General features: G+C 41.4%; 1 protein-coding gene across 1 annotated transcript in view; it reads left to right on the top strand.

Annotated features, from left to right (window-relative positions):
* The window catches only part of lrrc40 (leucine rich repeat containing 40), a 101,572-nt gene that overhangs the window by 7,920 nt on the left and 72,664 nt on the right, over positions 1-20,988 (top strand). The window contains exons 3-4 of the mRNA XM_063064218.1: positions 167-240; positions 12,470-12,599. Of these exons, the coding sequence (XP_062920288.1) occupies positions 167-240; positions 12,470-12,599 (204 nt within the window). The remainder of the gene's footprint in view (positions 1-166; positions 241-12,469; positions 12,600-20,988) is intronic.

Here is a 20,988-nt window from a genome sequence, read left to right as displayed (position 1 = left end):
ATAGTGACTAATCAAAACATTGAAGTAAAATAAGAATCCACTTAAACCCTTTTGAAAAAAAATGTATCCATTAAGTGGATGACACTTGCATTAATTGGAATAGTACACTTTATAATGAATAATTTTATGAAGGCCAAGGTATTGATTTCTTTAACATTGATTCTAGGTCCATGACAATCAGCTGACTTCTCTTCCTCAAGCAATCGGACAGTTGCTGAATCTCCAGAAGCTCAATGTCAGGTACTGCCTCAGATAAGTTCACTTTTATATATGAATGTGTTTAATATATGACAGAGTAACAAAGCAGAATTCATTTTAGATTAAATGGCATTTGGAAAGAATGTAAGAATTTTCAAATACAGAAAATGATTAAGAGTAAAAGGCCTGCCCTATTATTTTTTTAAAAACTTCTGTCTTTTCTCGTACTATATTAATCAGTTGCAGTTACTTGAACGGATCTTGAATTTGTCCATCTTCAGCTCACTCATTCTGTCCTTCGATTTTTTTTGGCTCAAGGCCTTGATGCAGTTGGCCACCAGTTTATTATCTTTTTGAGTGAAAATCTTGTTCTTTTTCTAAGTTTTAAAAATAAGATCATATGTTCTGGTACATACTATTTTTCTTATGATCAATGATTGCCTAGGTCAAATTTCTGACATTCTCTAAACATCAGAATGTTACTTCTGATAAAAGTGATTCTGCAGATGCTGGAATTCTTGAGCAATACACAAAATGCTAGAGGAATTTAGCAGGTCAGGCAGCATCTAAGGAGGGAAATGAACAGTTAACACTTTGGTTCAAGTCCAGGTGAAGGTTCTTGACCCAAAACATCCACTGTCTATTTCCCTCCATAGAAGCTACTTGACTCACTAAGTTATTCCAGTGCTTCAGATGCCAGCATCTGCAGTCCTTAGTATTAACTTTTTAAATTAAGTTCTTGAACAAGTGAGTTAGGTTACACACCTTTTTTTAAAATGGAGTTCTCAGCGGTTCTTGTAAACATAATGTGGAATCAAATAGAGCTAGAAATCTGAATATCAGAATTTTCTGAAGGAAAGCAGAACTAATGGTTCAGATAAATGGCATTTCCTGATGGAAAAAGATAGTCTACTTGCAAATTTGAATCAGATTTTATTGGCTCCGGCTGGCTAACCAACCAACTTTGCTCCCTGTGTTCTCTCCTCGCCTGCATTTGCTCAGGATGTGGTGATCTAGTCTGAACTATACCAGATTTTGTGTTCTGATAGAGATAGAAGCTGCAAGAGTGAAGAAATCTCTCATACAAAAAGCCCTTGAAAGTTTTAACAGCTGACAAGGGCTTCCATCTTTTCTAGCTATAAAAACTAAGGAATTTCAATAGAGTTGCAGTTCATTACTATTTAAATAATTAAAGTCTGGCATTGTAAGATCTTATCAAATAACTTTTCTTTCTCCGCAGTTCCTGCTGGATTTCCTAAATATTTCCACAGTTTTCTGTTGTTGTGCAATTAAAATCTATATTTCTTCTTAAGCCTATCACCCTTACTGGGCCATAGGCTGCCAACAGCAGCTCACCAGTTTCCTCTGTCCTGGGCCAAAGGTTGATCTGCCCTGTGGTTTCTGCTTTCACCACACGACTTCATATGTTTTCTAGCCGAAGATCCTTCCTCTCCCAGGGATGAGGTCTTTGGAGCTTCTGTAGTACTAGTCTTTTACAGGGTGGGGTTGGTAGCCCCATGCCCAGCCCTCCTTTCGCAGCCAGGCTTGGGACTTTTCATGGTAAAGTTAGCACAAAATCTTCGAGACTGGAATTTCCTTGGTGGTGGTAGTAGGAGTAGTCTTCCTGCAATTTGGTGACTAACTTCACCCTCTTCCTATAGATGCTGCCTGGCCTGCTGCGTTCACCAGCAACTTTGATGTGTGTTGCTTGAAACTGATCAACGTTTATCGATATTTGCTTTGTATTCAACCTTATTTCCAGTATGATCTATGTTGTTCTGAAGATAGACCAGTATTTTATTGCAATTAAGCATATTGTTACTATAATTGCCCATTTTATGAACAGGACAATGAATGGTATTTTCACATAATCCCCAGTTTTGATTCCTTGTTCTTATACTGATTATTTTGATGCACATAAAAACATTTTGGTCATCTGGCTTATGACAATTATTTCAGAAATAAATGTTTTCACCGACTGTATGTGGGGTATAATTAAAAATTACTTCCAAGAAATCTCATCCAGTCAGATTTGTATTTCACCACTGGCTCACTATTTCCTGAACACTTAACAAATCCAGTGATCTCAAAATCATCGTATCTGGGCTAGCAATGTAATAGTAGAGAAATTTCTACGAGCAGAATATACCCAGATTCTGATTGTATTGATTAATTTGCAAGGTACTTTAAGCAAAAGTGCAAATGATCAGTCATTCAAAAACAGGATTAGAATATTTGCAGATAAGAATGTTTTAATATAGAGGTCCTAATTTGTTGAATGCTATTTTATTATCATATGGCTGATCTTGGAAAATTGTTTACAATCCATCGGTTATAGTGGTTTGAACTTCTACAACCTGAAGCTTTTGCAGAAGAAACAGAAAATGTTGGAACTGCTCAGCAAGTCAAACACCAGCCATGGAGAGAGAAACAGTTGATGTTTCAGGTTGATAATCTTTCACTAGACCAAGTCCTGATGTCTGTGCTTCCTGGCGTAATGGGGAAAAACAGTTGAATGCTGAGCAATCATTTTTGGCAGTTTGAGTATTTCCAGGTTCTGTAGTTAGGTTTTCAATCATTTTTGAAGTTTGATTTATTAGGCATGTTGTACAGGAAATATTTATAACATAGAATCATGCTTGCAAAAATACAATGTTCTGTTTTTAGGACAATTCAAATTTTAGAAGTATATTAATTTCATCAAAATGTGGTCTAAAGATTGACACTTAGATTGATACTATCTAGTAATTTGGAATTGTAATAGTCATCAGATGAATGATGATAACATTGTGATTGAAATCTATTATTCTATTTTTTAAAATAGGAGATTGGTTATTCTTCACTCTTCTGGCACCTCATCCATGAATAAAAAGGATACAAAGACTTCTTTTGAGACCCCAGCAATTTCCTCTTTTGTCTCCCTCAGTATACTTGGAAAGATTCCATCAGGCCCTTGGGACATATCCACCATAACATATTTCAAAACACTACATCTCCTTCTTAATATCAAAATGCCCTCAAATATCAACATATTTTCCCTAATCTCATTATCATTCATGTCCTTTTTGGTGAATACAGATATGAAGTATTAATTACTTTACCCACTTCCTCAAGTTAATGAATAAATCTTTGTTCTTGAACAAACCTTTTTTCTAGTTATCCTCTGTCTTTCTTGCAGACATTTCATAGCCCTTTTTTAGTTTTCCTAACTTCTTGTTTCCCTTCTTCTCTCTTTGTTTTCTTTAAGGGTCTTGTCTGCCTTCAACTTCTGAAAGACTACATGTTTGTCATTTCCCTTTTTGACAAAATTTATATTATCTCTTGTCTCTAAGGTTCCCAAACTGTGACATTCTTATCTTTCAACCTTGCTGGTGTTAGTCCAGAAAGCTAATCAATTGGCTTTTAAACACGCTCACATATTAGATCTTGATTTACCTTCAAATAGCAGGTTCCAACCTACTTCCTTCAGTTCTCGCCTAATATTGTTGTAATTTGCCTTCTCCCTATTTAACAGCTTCACTCAAAGATCAGTCTTATCCTTGTATGTAGACCTTGGTGAGACAGAAAACACTTGAAACATTCAGTAGAGTTTACTAATCAGATAAAACTAGAATAAAATCAACAGTCTTTCTCTCTTAGTCAATAACTAGGTTTTGTGTTAGATAGTAATCGCACGATGGTGCAAAATGATAATGCCAGTGAATGTCAATGGTAATCATTTGGACTTAATAACTGGCACTGTCGGTGCTGCTGCTTGCTGTTTGATTCGCTAAAGGGTGTTGTTTGGAATTGACCATTGTGCAGCCATTAACAAATATTTTCCTTCCTACTTTATGATGGAGAGGAAGCTCATTGTTGAAATAACAGATGATGTTCCCTCCAAGACACGAATTAGAGTAACTTCAACAGCGTATTCTTAGGGCTGGGACTGTTGACCTTCACCATTTATAACTATCTTCTCTGTGTGAATTGTGCCTCCAGTTGTTCGCAGCATTTTCCCCTTGCATCGGTCTGATGCTGGCCTGATGCCAAACCAATCACCATTGCAAGTCAGCACATTAGTTGATGTTTAAACCAAGACTGGTTTGGAGCTAAGTAGTGGTGAATTTTGCAGGTTATTGGAGAGTGATAATTTTTGATCACATAATTGATGATGCCCTCCATGCTGATGATTAAAATTACATTGAATAGCAATTATCTGGGTTAGTTTTGTCCTATTTTTGACTGGGACAAACCTGGGGCAATTTTTGGCGTTGGATAGATGGCAGTATCGCATTTAGTGTATAATAGCTTGGCTAGACGTGCATCCGGAGTCATGAATTTGTACAGCATGGATACAGGCCCTTCAACCCATCAAGCTGGCACTATCCATCAAGCACTTAGTTACTTCACTAATAACATGTTTTCATTTCCCCACATTTCAACGTCTTGCAGATTGTATACTCACTCAGGTACTAGAAGAAATTTATAATGTACAATTAATCTACCAACTTACATGCTTTTGGAACATGAGAGGAAATTGGAGCGCTTGAAGGAGACTCTCAGTCATGTTCACTGGAACTGAGGCAGCAACACCACTAGATGTGCGCTCCCTTAGTTCTTGATGTTATGTGGAATGAAGGAAGATTGGCTTCTATTATGATTCATTCACACTTTGCTTCTGTGACATAGCTTTATCAAGCTGGTAATTATTCCATCATATTCCTGAAGTAATCAGTCAATGGTGATAGGACTATGTAAGTGTCAAGGACCCTCCGAGCCTTCCCACAGTCTCTTTGACCTCCTGCTGTTAGTAGCATAAGAGTCAGAACTATAAGGCTGGGAAACAGCTTCTTCCCCAGGCTGTTAGACTTCTTACCACCCTGCAGCCACTTGGCACACATGTATAGTACACCTGTCTGAGTGCCCTGCCCCCCCCTCCTCCCACTCCCCAACTCACAGACGTGCTCTCATCCTGCACTGGTCACTTTTCATCTTCTTTTGCTGTTGTTTTCACATATTTATACAACTGCTTGTTTTAGTAGTTAACTGCTTGTTAGTGCCAGTAACTTTATACTGTCTTCTTTAGCCAGATCGTAGTGAGTGTGTGGAATTCATTGCTATAGGCAGCTGTGGAGGCTAAGTCTTTATGTATGTTTAAGACAGAGGTTGATAGATTCCTGATTGGTCAGGGCATGAAAGAATACGGGGGTGGGGGAGGAGAGGCGGGGATGCAGGAGATTGGGGCTGAGAGGAAAAAAATGGATCAGCCATGATGAAATGGTGAAGCAGACTCAATGGGCCAAAATGGCCTAATTCTGCTTCTGTATCTTATTGCATTATTGTCTGTCTTAAGCAGGCACCTTGCACTTTGTCAAGCTGTCGATCTTCAGGCCTTGCTGCTCAGGGACTTGTGTTAATTTTATTTTGTGATTGTATGTGCTGGATCATAACTACATGTACTGTGCTCTGCACCATGACCCCAGAGGAACAATTTTCATATACCTGTGTACATGTTTGTGGTTGAACGACAATAAATTTGAATTTGAACTTGGTACCTTACTTTTTGGTATGCCTGGCACTGCTCCTGCCGTGCTTTTCCGCAAACCTCATTAGATCAGGTTGAATGGCAAAATCAAAGGTTCAAAGTACATTTATTATCAAATAATGTATAAATTATTCAACCTTGAAATTTGTTTGCTTACATGCCGCCGCAAAGCAAAAAACCCGAAAGAACCCAATTTAAAAGAAAATACAGGCCAACTGCCAACCATCTCTGCACACAGAGGAAAGAGGGGAAAAAAGACATCATGCAAACAATAGAAGTAAGCAACAACAACAGCATTCCAAACCACATTGAATCCTTAGATCCAAATCCCCACAGCTGCCCAAAACCTTGGTATTCAGTTTATCGTATTAGCAAGGCAAATCACTGCAAAGTTCGCAGACAAGAAGCACAGCCACTGGGGACAGTTTCACAATCATAGTGCCGTGGAGAGAGAAGCCCCCAGTTTATCTGGGCTGGCATTTAAATTGTCTGAACAGCAGATTGTACTTCGCATTAGGACCTGAGCTCCGCACTGGTGAATCACACCGGGCCTAGAACGTGCCACCCAGCAATTTGCGTCAGTCCTAGATTTCACTGCTGAAGAAGCTATTCGTGATCTCTGCACATCGACTCGGTGCTTAGAGTGATCCACCCTTGCAGCCAAGTTAGTTCAATGGGCCTTGGAGCTCTTCAGCCTCGTCTTCTCTCTGAATTGTTCACTTCAACCAGCACGACTGCAACTCCAAGTGCATCAATTTTGCAATGCACCAGCAGGGCACATTTCTCGAGTTCGTTTTGCCTTCACTCGCCTCTTCAGTGTTTGTGATAGCTTACCACAATTTTCTTCAAGAACAGTTACTTGTAATATTTTTAATCAAATTTCTTTGCTTTTGAACTACCAATAAGCCGTTACATGTCTTTGATAGTACCATCTTAAACCAGAAGTATGTTGGCCATGAGGTCATAATTATGGTGGTGCATATTTCCACTGCTACTAATAATGTGCACCACCTCATTCAGGCCAAGTTTTGAGCTTAGTAAGCATTCTCATTTTCCACTGAGAAGGGGTATAGACAATGAGGATAAATTAGACTGAGTTTTGATTTATAGATTGAAAGGTTACAGGAAGGTGATAGTAAATGTATGATGTGTTCCTCTGAAGATGAAAACCAAAATTACTTTCCTGAAATTGTTTATCAGATATTGCTGAAGTCATCAGGTGTTAATAGTTGTGAAATTCTAAAGTTCCTTTTTTAATTATTTTATTTTACATTAAATTCTGTTTTTAAAATATTTTCCTTTCCATTTGCAAAGCCCTGTCACCATTGACATCTTACGTAAGTATTATGCAAGATACAAAGGCAAACTGAACCAGATTTGTAAACTAAGTGGGTTAGAAGGCCTCAGAAGAGAGGCCATGAGAATTAAAGAAGGAAGTCTCAGAGTGAGGGCCTTGGTGTCTGAAAGCCTAGCAACCTAGGATGGAGCAAATAAAATTGAGAATGTTCAAAGACTTGAAAGATTAAACATTAACTTTATTTGTCACAAATACATTGAAACATATACAGGTTTCCCCCACCATCCGAAGGTAGAGTGTTCCTATGAAACGGTTCGTAAGCCGCAATGTCGTAAAGCGAAGAAGCAATTACCGTTTGTTTATATGGGAAAAATTTGTGAGCGTTTGCAGACCCAAAAATAACCTACCAAATCATGCCAAATAACACATAAAACCTAAAATAACAGTAACATATAGTAAAAGCAGGAATGATATGATAAATACACAGCCTATATAAAGTAGAAATACTTTTCCACAATCATTGCTGAACTGTTCTCTGTAGCAAAAATCTGACCCAAGCTCTGTTGGCAAAAACACTCTGTGCAGTAACCTTTAAGCTATGAAGCTGCAAAATCATACCAAGTAACACATAAAAATGCTCAGCCGATATAAAGTAGAAATAATGTATGTGCAGAGTAGTATCACTTATGGGAATCTGGAAGACAGCGCAGACAGCACTGATGGTGTGTTAGGCTGAGTCGTCGGGAGTTTGGGTGGTGCAGTGGCCCCCACCCTCCGGGCCGCTGACCGATACAGATTCGCGGAGCATGCAGGGGTACAGCTGTAGCCGGGAGGCTCACAGCACATCTTTAAGAAAAAAGCCGAAATAAACATGCTAATTAATTAGGTGCCACCCGGCACGTAAATGTCAGCGCAGATCAGAGGCGACGCAATTGGCAATGGCTTCTGATCTGGACCGACAATTACGTGCCAGGCGGCACCTAATTAATTAGTATGTTTATTTTGGCTTTTTTCTTAAAGATGTGCTGGGTGCGTCCCGGCTACCGCTGCATTCTCCGCGAATCAGTATCTGTCCGCGGCCCGGGGGTTGGGACCGCTGGGGTGGTGGGACACAGGGGTGTCATTTCATTGTCGATCAGGGCAGGCAGGTCATCTTCTTCTATGTCTGCCCGCCTCGATGTCGAAGGTCGAGGTTCGTCCTCTGCTGTGGCTGATGTGGAAGGCTTGCTTGACTGCTGAACCTCGCGCATTTTTCTATCGTACAGTTCTTTGTAAGCACTCAAACCATCCTGCAAATATGCCCAAACTGATGTACCCTTTCAAAATTAAAGTTTTACTTTATCATTGCAGTGTAAATCTCACGTAGTTGCCTCACATTCAGTTCCTAGACGACTTCACTTTCGCTACTGAATTCGGTTTCGATTGTTATCCTTTTCTCTTCCAATTGCACTAGCTCTTCATCTATCAGTTCTTGGTCATGGGATGCCAAAACCTCTTTAACTTCATCTTCGTCAACTTCCATAAACCAAACTCACTTTGTCCTTACTTCATTCACCTCAATCGAAACGCTTAATTATGCCTAGTTTTATGCTAAGAGTAACACCCTTACGAGCTCTTTCAGGCTTTTCCGATACCTTAGAACTCATCTTGTAAACGGCTGCTCACAGGCACGTGTTTAAGCAATACCGGCTAGAATGCAGTTCCGAATCTGAGGGAGATCGGCTGCTCGGGGTGCGTGCTGCCTTTTTTTCGCGTGCTGCTTTTTTTTCTTAACAGTGAAAACACCTTCTGTTAGCGAAAACAGGTAACTAATGTAGGTCTTTTGTAACAGTGAGGTTTCATAAAGCGAACGTTCGAAAAGCGGGGAACACCTGTAGTAAAATATGTCATTTGTGTCAGTGCCAACACAGTCCAAGGATGTGCTGGGGGCTTCCTGCAAGTGTTACCATGCTTCTGGTGCAGCATAGCATGCTCACACTTACTAACCCATGTGTCTTTGGAATGTCGGTGGAAATCTGGAGGAAATCCACAAAATCATGGTGAAAATGTACAGACTCCTTGTAGACAACGATAGGAATTCAACACAGGTTGCTAGTGCTGTATACTTTATGCTAGCCGCTATATGCTAAAGTGGGAGGAGAGTGCAGAGGAAGGGTCAGACCGTCGTAGTATTTTAAATTCAAAAATGGTAAGACACTAAAGGAACTGTGTTGATTCATCAGGAGCCATTGGAGATCAATAAGCATGGGTAGCAGTTAAACAGGACAATCTGTGTTACGAGTACAGGGGATAAGACTTTAAAAATTTGAAGAACTTTGAGAATGGGGGTTCAACATGATATTGTTAGAACAGTTCAGCATAGAAACATAGAAAACCTACAGCACAATACAAGCCCTTTGGCTCACAATGCTGTGCCGAACATGTACTTACTTCAGAAGTTACCTAGGGTAACCCATAGTCCTCTAATTTTTCTAAGCTCAAAGTACCTATCCAAGAGTCTCTTAAAAGACCCTATTGTATCCGCCTCCACCACCGTGGCCAGCAGCCCATTCCACGCACTCACCACTCTCTGCGTCAAAAAAAACTTACCCCTGACATGTCCTCTGTACCTACCTCCAAGCACCTTAAAACTATGCCCTCCCATGCTAGCCATTTCAGCCCTGGGAAAAAGCCCCTGACTATCCACGCGATCAATGCCTCTCATCATCTTGTACACCTCTATCAGGTCACCTCTCATCCTCTGTCGCTCCAAGGAGAAAAGGCCAAGTTCACTCAACCTATTCTCATAAGGCATGCTCCCCAATCCAGGCAACATCCTTGTAAATCTCCTCTGCACCCTTTCTATAGTTTCCACATCCTTCCTGTAATGAGGTGACTGGAACTGAGCACAGTACTCCAAGTGGGGTCTGACCAGGGTCCTGTGTAGCTGTAACATAACCTCTTGGCTCTTGAACTCAATCCCACGGTTGATGAAGTCCAATACACTGTATGCCTTCTTAACTACACAGTCAACCTGCGCAGCAGCTTTGAGTGTCCTATGGACTCGGACCCAAAGATCCCTCTGATCCTCCACACTGCCAAGAGTCTTACCATTAATACTATATTCTGCCATCATATTTGACCTACCAAAACGAACCACCTCACACTTATCTGGGTTGAACTCCATTTGCCACATCTCAGCCCAGTTTTGCATCCTATCAATGTCCCACTGTAACCTGACAGCCCTCCACACTGTCCATAACACTGCCAACCTTTGTGTCATCAGCAAATTTACTACCCCATCTCTCTACTTCCTCATCAAAGTCACATAAAAATCACAAAGAGAAGAGGTCCCAGAACAGATCCCTGAGGCACCCCACTAGTCACCGACCTCCGTGCAGAATATGACCCATCTACAACCACTCTTTGCCTTCTGTGGGCAAGGTCTCCTTGGATCCCATGCCTCCTTACTTTCTCAGTAAACCTTGCATGGGGTACCTTATCAAATGCTTTGCTAAAATCCATATACGCTACCTCTTCTGCTCTACCATCATCAATGCGTTTAGTCACATCTTCAAAAAATTCAATCAGGCTCATAAGGCACGATCTGCCTTTGACAAAGCTATGCTGACTATTCCTAATCATATTATGCCTCTCCAAGTGTTCATAAATCCTGCCTCTCAGGATCTTCTCCATCAACTTAACAACCACTGAAGTAAGATTCACTGGTCTACAGTTTCCTGGGCTATCTCTATTCCCTTTCTTGAATAAGGGAGCAGCATCTTCAACCCTCCAATCCTCCGGAACCTCTCTCATCCCCATTGATGATGCAAAGATCATTGACAGAAGCTCAGCAATCTCCTCCCTCGTCTCCCACAGTAGCCTGGTGTACATCTCGTCTGGTCCTGGTGACTTAACCAACTTGATGCTTTCCAAAAGATCCAGCACATCCTCTTAATGTCTATATGCTGAAGCTTTTCAGTCCACTGTGAGTCTTCCCTACAATCGCCAAGGTCCTTTTCTGTAGTGAATACTGAAGCAAAGTATTCATTAAGTACCTCTGCCACCTCCTCCGGTTCCATACACACTTTTCTACTGTCACACTTGATTGGTCCTATTCTCTTGCGTCTTATCCTCTTGCTATTCAAGCACTTGTAGAATGCCTTGGGGCTTTCCTTAATTCTGCTTGGCAGGGCCTTCTCATGGCCCCTTCTGGCTCTCCTAATTTCATTCTTAAGCTCCTTCCTGCTAGCCTTATAACTTTCCAGGTCTTGATCATTACCTAGTTTTTTTTTGAACCTTTCGTAAGATTTTCTTCTTGACTAGATTTTCAAATGCCTTGGTACACCATGGTTCCTGTACCCTACCATCCTTTTCCTGTCTCATCGGAATGTACCTATGCAGAATGCCACTCAAGTATCCCCTGAACATTTGCCACATTTCTGCCAAACATTTCCCTGAGAATATCTGCTCCCACGTTATGCTTCCAAGTTCCTGCCTGATAGCATCATATTTCCCCTTACTCCAACTAAACACTTTCCTAACTTGTCTATTCTATCCCTCTCCAGTGCTGTGGTAAAGGAGATAGAATTGTGATCACTATCTCCAAAATGCTGTCCCACTGAGAGACCTGACACCTGACCAGGTTCCTTTCCGAATACCAGATCAAGTACAGCCTCTCCTCTTGTAGGCTTATCTACAAAATGTGTCATGAAACCTTTCTGAACATTCCTAAAAAAAAAACTCCACCTCATTTAAACCCCTTGCTATAGGGAAATGCCAATCAATATTGGGGAAATTAAAATCTCCCATCAAGACAACCTTGTTATTATTGCACCGTTCCAGAATCTGTCTCCCTTTCTGTGCCCACTTGGCCCATCACATCTGCTCTGCCATTTCATTATGGCTGATCCAGTTTTCTCCCTGGTACCCTTCATGCCCTGACCAGTCAAGAATGTATCAACTTCTGCATTGCTCCTATGCTCCTTGTAAACTTCTTGTGCTCTGTTCTCACGTTCCATTTAAAATCAACTTAATGTAGTGGTGCGTAGCATCTTAAAAAATGTGAAATAAAAGTGCATTGGTGTATTAATAGGAGTCATGTTAAATAATCTGTTATATCTGTTGATCCAATATCACTGGAGCCCTAAAAGTGCCATATTATTCATATTTTTTGATATTTGTGATTGTGTACTACAGAATGTTGACTGAAAATATATATGAAGTAATAACTTAGAATGAAACAAACACTTTTAAGTTCTACGTATGAAATAGTTTTAAAACTTAATCTCACAGGCTCACTCTGAATACCTTATTATTTCAAGACAATGGAAGACGTGAGAATTGCTTTTTCACGTGCCATAATTTTTTTATTTTATTATAGATCACACAGAGTACATGTAGGTGTGTTGTAGTAGAAAATATGTAAACAGGTCAATACATAAACTTTACTGTCTTTCAATTCCTAGCCACAATAAACTAACGGAGCTGCCAGATGAACTTTGGAATTTAAGGACCTTGAAAAATCTGCAACTACAACATAACGAATTGGAAAGGATTCCAGATGGTATAGGTCACCTTGTTCACTTGGAAGACCTGGTATGTTGAACATCATAAAAGTTGCCTAGAATATCTCAAATAGCCACAGGTTGCATTTTGACAAAACAACAAATATTAACCAATAACTGCCCTTAATTTACATCTTACGTTACATTGTCTTTTTATCTGTGTTGATCCAAAAAAGCAGGACAAATCGAAAGGAGTTCTTTACCACTCAAAATGATTACTCTCAATCATTAGCATTGCATTGGAAAATACCATCTATCATGTTAACAAACAGTATTTACATTTCTCTCACAGTTGCTGTTAGATCTACTCAAGTGACTCCAGCAGCTTTCTGTTTTATGTTTCTAGAATCTGCTTTTTTTTTTGACTTGCTAACCCATTGCCTGCTTTCTAGCATTTTGTGTTTCATTTGGACTACTTGTCAGATCCTTGGTCCAAACATAGGAAAAAAAAGTCCTAAAATCCATGTGTAAGTAAAAGGTGACTGCCTTTGACATTGAGGCAACTTTCAACAGTGTGTAGCATCAAGAAGTCTTGGTGATAATAAAGTCAATGAGCAATGAAGAGGGAAAGATGTTAGTGGTTAGAGTCCTACTTTGTACAGTTGTTTGTTGGAAGGCAGTCATTGAAACCCTGGAAAATTGCTGCAAAACTTCTTTACGTCAATGTCTTAGGCAAAACCATCTTTAGCTGGTTCACCAGTGTCCATGTGGCAAGTGCATACGCACCCACAAGTTTACCTAATGAGTCTTAACAGCGATCTCTTGACATTCTGTAGTATCAACATCTTCACAGTTCCTATCAGCAACCATGTTTAGTGTAATTTTTGACCAGAAATTTAATTGTGCCAGCCATAGTAATATTGTGGATGCAAAAGCAGATTAGAAGCTGGCTACCCTACAACAAGTGACTTGCCTCCGGATATCCAAAAGCCTTTCTACCATTCACAAGGAATGTGAAGGAATAATGTCCACCTGCTATAATCCAGCTAAATGCATCCACAATAATATTGAAGAAATGCAACACCATTCAGGGAAAGCTGCCCACTTCATTTGCAGACTACTGTGGGAAGCGAGGAGGGAGATTGCTGAGCCTCTGGCGATGATCTTTGCTTCATCAATGGGGACGGGAGAGGTTCCGGAGGATTGGAGGGTTGCGGATGTTGTTCCTTTATTCAGGAAAGGGAGTAGAGATAGCCCAAGAAATTATAGACCAGTGAGTCTTACTTCAGTGGTTGGTAAGTTGGTGGAGAAGATCCTGAGAGGCAGGATTTATGAACATTTGGAGAGGTATAATATGATTAGGAATAGTCAGCATGTCTTTGTCAAGGGCAGGTTGTGCCTTATGAGCCTGATTGAATTTTTTGAGGATGTGACTAAACACATTAATGAAGGAAGAGCAGTAGTTGTAGTTTATATGGATTTCAGCAAAGCATTTGATAAGGTACCCCATGCAAGGCTTACTGAGAAAGTAAGGAGGCATGGGATCCAAGGGGACATTGCTTTGTGGATCCAGAACTGGCTTGCCCACAGAAGGCAAAGAGTGGTTGTAGACGGGTCATTTTCTGCATGGAGGTCGGTGACCAGTGTGCCTCAGGGATCTGTTCCGGGACCCTTACTCTTCGTGATTTGTATAAATGACCCGGATGAAGAAGTGGAGGGATGTGTTAGTAAGTTTGCTGATGACACAAAGGTTGGAGGTGTTGTGGATAGTGTGGCAGGCTGTCAGAGGTTATAACGAGACATTGATAAGATGCAAAACTGGGCTGAAAAGTGGCAGATGGAGTTCAACCAGATAAGTGTGAAGTGGTTCATTTTGGTAGGTCAAATATGATGTTAGAATCTAGTATTAATGAAGACTCTTGGCAGTGTGGAGGATCGGAGGGATCTTGGGGTCCGAGTCCATAGGACACGCAGATCTGCTGTGCAGGTTGACTCTGTGGTAAAGAAGGCATACGGTGTATTGGCCTTCATCAATCGTGGAATTGAATTTAGGAGCCGAGGGGTAATGTTGCAGCTATATAGGACTCTGGTCAGACCCCACTTGGAGTACTGTGCTCAGTTCTGGTCGCCTCACTACAGGAAGGATGTGGAAGCCTTAGAAAGGGTGCAGAGGAGATTTATAAGGATGTTGCCTGGATTGGGGAGCATGCCTTATGAAAACAGGTTGAGTGAACTCGCCCTTTTCTCCTTGGAGCGACGGAGGATGAGAGGTGACCTGATAGAGGTGTATAAGATGATGAGAGGCATTGATCGTGTGGATAGTCAGAGGCTTTTTCCCAAGGCTGAAATGGTTGCCAAAGGAGGACACAGGTTTAAGGTGCTGGGGAGTAGGTACAGAGGAGATATCAGGGGTAAGTTTTTTACTCAGAGAGTGGTGAGTGCATGGAATGGGCTACCGGCAATGGTGGTGGAGGCAAATACGATGGGGTCTTTTAAGAGACTTTTGGATAGGTACATGGAGCTTTGAAAAATAGAGGGCTATAGGTAAGTCTAGTAATTTTTAAGGTAGGGTCATATTTGGCACAACTTTGTGGGCTGAAGGGCCTGTATTGTGCTGTAGGTTTTCTATGTTTTTATTCCAATCATCATATTACCATACTGTGCACCACCTGCCATTGTGACTGCAGCATGTACCATCCACAAAATGTATGACCTCTACCAAGAGCAAGGAAATGGGCAACAGACATGAGTTCCTTTTATGGTGACACACTCCTTAAATCGGAAATGTATCATTATTTAAGTACTGGATCTCCTTATCTAAAAGAAGGACCTTCACCAGAGATATTGCAGCAGTTCAAGAAAGTGGTTTCCTATCACCTGTCCGAGAATTATTAGCTTTTAATGAGGTTGCAATTTATTGATTATACCTCTGAATTCACCACTATCACCCCCTCATTACGAATCACCAAACTTCAAATCCTCCCTCTACAATTGCTTAGTCCACTGCTCTCCTCTCTCTACACTCATGATTGTGTGGCAAGGCACAGCTGAAGCCATCTATACTGTTGAATTCGCTGTTGACGCCGTTGGATGAGGAGGTATACATCGGCTGGTTGAGTGGTTTCGCAACAGTAACCTTGCACTCAACATCAGTAAGGCCAAGAAATTGATTGTGGACTTTGGGAAGGGGAAGTTGGGAGAACACGCACCAGTCCTCAGCATTAGAAAGGGTGAGCAACTTCAACTTCCTTGGGGGTTTCACCATCTTAGAAGATCTATCATGGGCCCAATATATTGAATCAATTATGAAAAAGATACACCAGTGGCTATACTTCATTAGGAGTTTGAGAATGTTTGGTATGTCACCAAAGAGTTTAGAAAATTTCTATAGATGGTACATGGCAAGTATGCTGACTGGTTGCATCACTGCTCCATCGTGGTTACAAGCCTCCTTGGCACTGAGGACAGTTTCAAAAGGTGGCACCTCAAGAAAGGTCCCTCGTCATCTGGGGTATCCCCTCTTCTATTACTACCATCAGGGAGGAGGTACGGGAGCCTGAAGACCTACATTCAACATTTCAGGAACAGCTTCTCCTCTGCCATCAGATTTCTGAACAGTCCATGAACATTAACTCACTATTCCTATTTTCAACTATAGGTTTATTTATTTTTATTGTGACTTGTAGTATTTTGCTGCCACAAAACAAAATCAAGGTCCTCTCCATAGACACTGCCTGACCTGAAGTGCATCCAGTATTTTGTGTGTGTTGCTCTGGATTTCCAGCATCTGCAAAATCTCTTGTATGTTAAATTTCACAACTAATGTCGGTGACAATAAATCTGATTCTGATTATTTTTGTAAATTTCCAGGAATATTCCAAGTGAGAGATACATCTGTTGTGATTTTGACACCTGTCTTACTTTTTGCTTGTCGTCTTCATGTTCATTTTTCAATAAGTTTCTCTTGTCAGTTTTCTGACAGCTTCTGCAGCAAGTGCATCTCTATAGGCTAGTTTAAGCTGCCAAAAAAGAACAATGTGCCAGCAGGGTTGTACAGCAAGTAGAACTGGTTCCTTGTAGGTGCACTGATCTGGGTTCAGTCTTGAGTTCCAGTGCAGTCTGGGTGAAGTTTACATATTTTCCCTGTGAACGTGAAACCATAAGATTTGTGCCTCATTCTTGACTTCTAGATAACATCTCTAGATCTAAAGATATCAATGGAACACTTTTTGGAATTGGTCATAACAAAGACAATGACAGGAATGGTAAACCATATCCACCCACTGGCCATCAATTACAGCAGTAATCATTGACACATGATTTCTTTCCTTTAGGCATCTGTTGCTGCCCCACACTTCTGTCTGCTCTCTTACTGTGCTGTGATCTTCACCTTTCTGAACTGTTAGCTTTCATATACTGAACAGGCAAAGGGAGATACGTAACAGTGATTCAGTAACAATGTTCAGTACTATTGTGGTGGTTCCAGGACTGAAACAGCATTTGGTTTGCATAAGGATGCTCTTTGCAGGGTGCACATAGTTTTATAAACTATTGTGTTCTGACAAGAGGTGGCATGGTTTACCTTGCTGCCATAGACTCATTGTCTGTCCTGAAGCTGGCAACCTTTCCATCTGCAAACTCTTTTCACCAAACAACAGTTCATGTGGGAACTCGGGGCAGCTGACAGTGTCCCTGAAAACTACGTGTGCAGGAAGTGTGTCCAGCTGCAGCTCCTGATAGACCGCATGGTGGCGCTGGAGCTGTGCATGGACTCACTTTGGAGCATCCGAGATGCTGAGAATGTTGTGAATAGCACATTTAGTGAGTTGGTCACACCGCAGTTTAAGAATCCAAGGGAAGATAGGGAATGGGTGACCAACAGGAAGAGTGGTAGCAGGAAGGTAGTACAGGAGTCTCCTGCGGTCATCTCCCTCCAAAGCAGATATACTGCTTTGGAGACTGTTGGGGGAGATGGGTGGCTCTGCTGCGCAAGAGGGTAAGAAAAAGAGTGGCAGAGCTGTTGTGGTGGGGGATTCCATGGTAAGGGAGGAGCTTCTGTGGCCACAAATGGGACTCCCGTAAGGTGTGTTGCCTCCCGGGTGCAAGGGTCAGAGATGTCTCGGAGAGGCTGCAGGGCATTCTGAAAGGGGAGGGTGAGCAGCCAGCTGTCATGGTGCATGTAGGTACTAACGATGTAGGAAGAAAGCAGGATGAGGTCCTACAAGCTGAATTTAGGGAGCTAGGAGATAAAGAGTAGGATCTCAAAGGTAATAATCTCAGGATTATTACCGGAGCCGTGTGCTAGCCAGAGTTGGACTATCAGGATAACTAGAATGAACATGTGGCTTGAGTGGTGTTGCAGGAGGGAGGGTTTCAGGTTCTTGGGGCATTGGAACCGCTTGAGAGGGAGGTGGGACCAGTACCGTCCGGACGGTCTACATTTGGGCAGGGCCGGGGATCAATATCCTAGAGAGATTGTTTGCTAGTGCTGTTGGGGTTTTTTTTTTAACTAATATGGCAGGGGGATGGGAACCCACACAGAAAAGAAGAGGGAAGTGATGCAGAGACCAAAGCTAGGGTTAGTGAAGAAAAAAGTAAGAGTAGAGTGCATAAAAGTAAAAAGTAAAATCGCATGGGTCACTTGATTCTAAAAGGACAATGAGTATAAGGGCACTTTATCTAAATGCCCGTAGTATCAGAAACAAGATTAGTGAACATGCGGCACAGATCAGTACCAAGGCATATGATTTAGTGGCCATTATAGGAACCTGGTTGTAAGGTGGAGATGACTGAGTATTAAATATCCAAGGGTATCAGGTAATACGGAAGGGTGGGCAGGAAGGCAGAGGAGGTGAGGTGGCGCTCTTAATTAAGGATGAGATCAGGGTGATTGTGAGAGACGATGTAAGATCTAGAAAGCAGAATGTTGAGTCCATCTGGGTAGAGATGAAGAATAGTAAAGGGAAAAAAATCACTGGTGGGAGTTGTCTATAGGCCACCTAATAAAAATATTGCAGTGGCAGAGGCAATTTACCAAGAAATAACTGAGCTTTGTAAGAATGGAACAGCAGTTGTCATAGGGGATTTTAACTTCCACATAGATTGGGTGAATCAGGTTGGTCAAGGAAGTCTTGAGGAGGACTTCATAGAATGTATCTGTGATAGCTTTCTTGAGAAGCATGTTAGTGAACCTACAAGGGAAAATGCTATCTTAGATCTAGTCCTGTGCAATGAGACAGGTAAGATTAACAATCTTGTAGTCAGGGATCCTCTTGGAAAGAGTGATCATAGTATGATTGAATTTCGCATACAGATGGAGGATGAAATAGTTAGATCTAAAACTAGTGTATTATCCTTGAACAAGGGAGACTACAACAGGATGAGGGAGGAGTTGGCTAATGTGGATTTGGGAACACAGGCTATTTGGTAGGACAGTTGAGGAACAGTGGAATACTTTCAAAGAGATTTTTCACAGTGTTCGACAGAAGTATATTCCAGTCAAAAGTAAGGACAGTAAGTGTGTGGAGAGCCAGCCTTAGATAACTAAGGAAATAAATAGTATCAAATTAAAAGCTCGTGTACAAAGTTGCAAAGAGTGGTGGGAGACTGGAGGATTGGGAAAACTTTAAAAAGCAACAAAGAACAACTAAACAAGAAATAAGGGAAGGGAAGATAGAGTATGAAAGTAAATTAGCACAAAGTATGAAAACAGCAAAAGTTTTTATAAATATATAAAGTGGAAGAGGGTGGCTAAAGTCAATGTAGGTCCCTTGGAAGATAAGGGGAAATTGATATTGGGTGATAAGGAAGTGGCTGAGGCATTGAACGACTATTTTGTGTCAGTCTTCATGGTGGAGGACACGTCTAATATGCCAAAGAATGATGTTACGGATGAAATGGGAGATGAAGACCCGGATAAAATCACTGTCACTAAAGAGATAGTGATGAGCAAACTAGAGGGCCTGAAGGTAGATAAGTCCCCTAGTCCTGATGGGATGCATCCCAGGGTGCTGAGGGAATTGGCAGAGGTTATAGTAGATGCATTGGTAATTATTTACCAAAATTCTCTAGACTCTGGGCAGATCCCGGTGGAATGGAAGACAGCAAATGTCACGCCACTTTTTTAAAAAGAATGTAGGCAAAAGAAGGGCAACTACAGGCCAGTTAGCTTAACATCTGTAGTCGGGAAAATGCTTGAAGCTGTCATTAAGGAAGAAATAGCAAAACATTTAGAAAGGGGTGGTTCCATTAGACAAGCGCAACATGGATTCAGAAAGGGCAGGTCCTGTTTGACAAACTTACTGGAGTTCTTTGAGGACATAATAAGTGCAGTTGCTGTCATAAAGTTGGATTTCCAGAAAGCATTTGATAAGGTGCTGCACAAGAGACTTATAAATAAGATACAGGTGCATGGAGTCGGAGGAAGTGTATTGTCATGGGTAGTGGATTGGTTAACCAATAGAAGGCAGAGAGTTGGTATAAATGAATGTTTCTCTGGTTGGCAGTCAGTGGTGAGTGGGGGGCTGTGGGGGGCTGCAGGGGTCGGTGCTGGGCCCGCAGCTGTTTACCATTTACATTGATGATTTGGAAGAAGGGACTGAGTGTAGCATAGCAAAATTTGCTGATGACACTAAACTGAGTGGAAAAGCAAATTGTACAGAGGATGTGGAGAGTTTGCAGAGGGATATAGATAGGTGAAGTGAGTGGGCCAAGGTCTGGCAGATGGAATACAACGTTGGTAAATGTGAGATCATCCACTTTGGAAGGAATAATAGAAAAGCAGATTATTATTTAAATGGTGAAAGATTGCAGCATGCTGTTGTGCAGAGGGACTTGGGAGTGCTTGTGCATGAATCGCAAAATATTGGCTTGCAGGTACAACAGTTTATTAAGAAGGCAAACGGAATGTTGGCCTTCATTGCTAGAGGGATTGAATTCAAGAGCAAGGAGGTCATGCTGCAACTATACAAGGTACTGGTGGGACTGCACCTGGAGTACTGTGTGCAGTTCTGGTCTCCATACTTGAGGAAGGATATACTGGCTTTGGAGGCAGTGCAGAGGAGGTTCACCAGGTTGAATCCAGAGATGAAGGGGTTAGCCAATGAGGAGAGATTGAGTCGCCTGGGACTATATTCTCTGGAATTTAGAAGAATGAGAGGGGATCTTATAGAAACATACAAAATTTTGAAAGGGATAGATAAGATAGAAGTAGGAAAGTTGTTTCCACTGGTAGGTGAGACTAGAACTAGGGGACATTGCCTCAAGATTCAGGGGAGAAGATTTAGGGCAGAGATGAGGAGAAACTGTTTTTCCCAGAGAGTGGTGAATCTGTGGAATTCTCTGCCCAGGGAAGCAGTTGAGGCTTCTTCACTAATTGTATTTAAGATACATTTAGGTAGATTTTTACATAGTAGGAGAATTAAGGGTTATGGGGAAAAGGCAGGTAGATGGAGCTGAGTTTACAGACAGATCAACCATGC

This window comes from Mobula hypostoma, chromosome 12 (assembly GCF_963921235.1).
Source record: "Mobula hypostoma chromosome 12, sMobHyp1.1, whole genome shotgun sequence".
NCBI lineage: Eukaryota > Metazoa > Chordata > Chondrichthyes > Myliobatiformes > Myliobatidae > Mobula > Mobula hypostoma.
The sequence above is the reverse complement of the archived record's forward strand: the minus strand, read 5'-3'. Positions and strand labels throughout refer to the sequence as shown.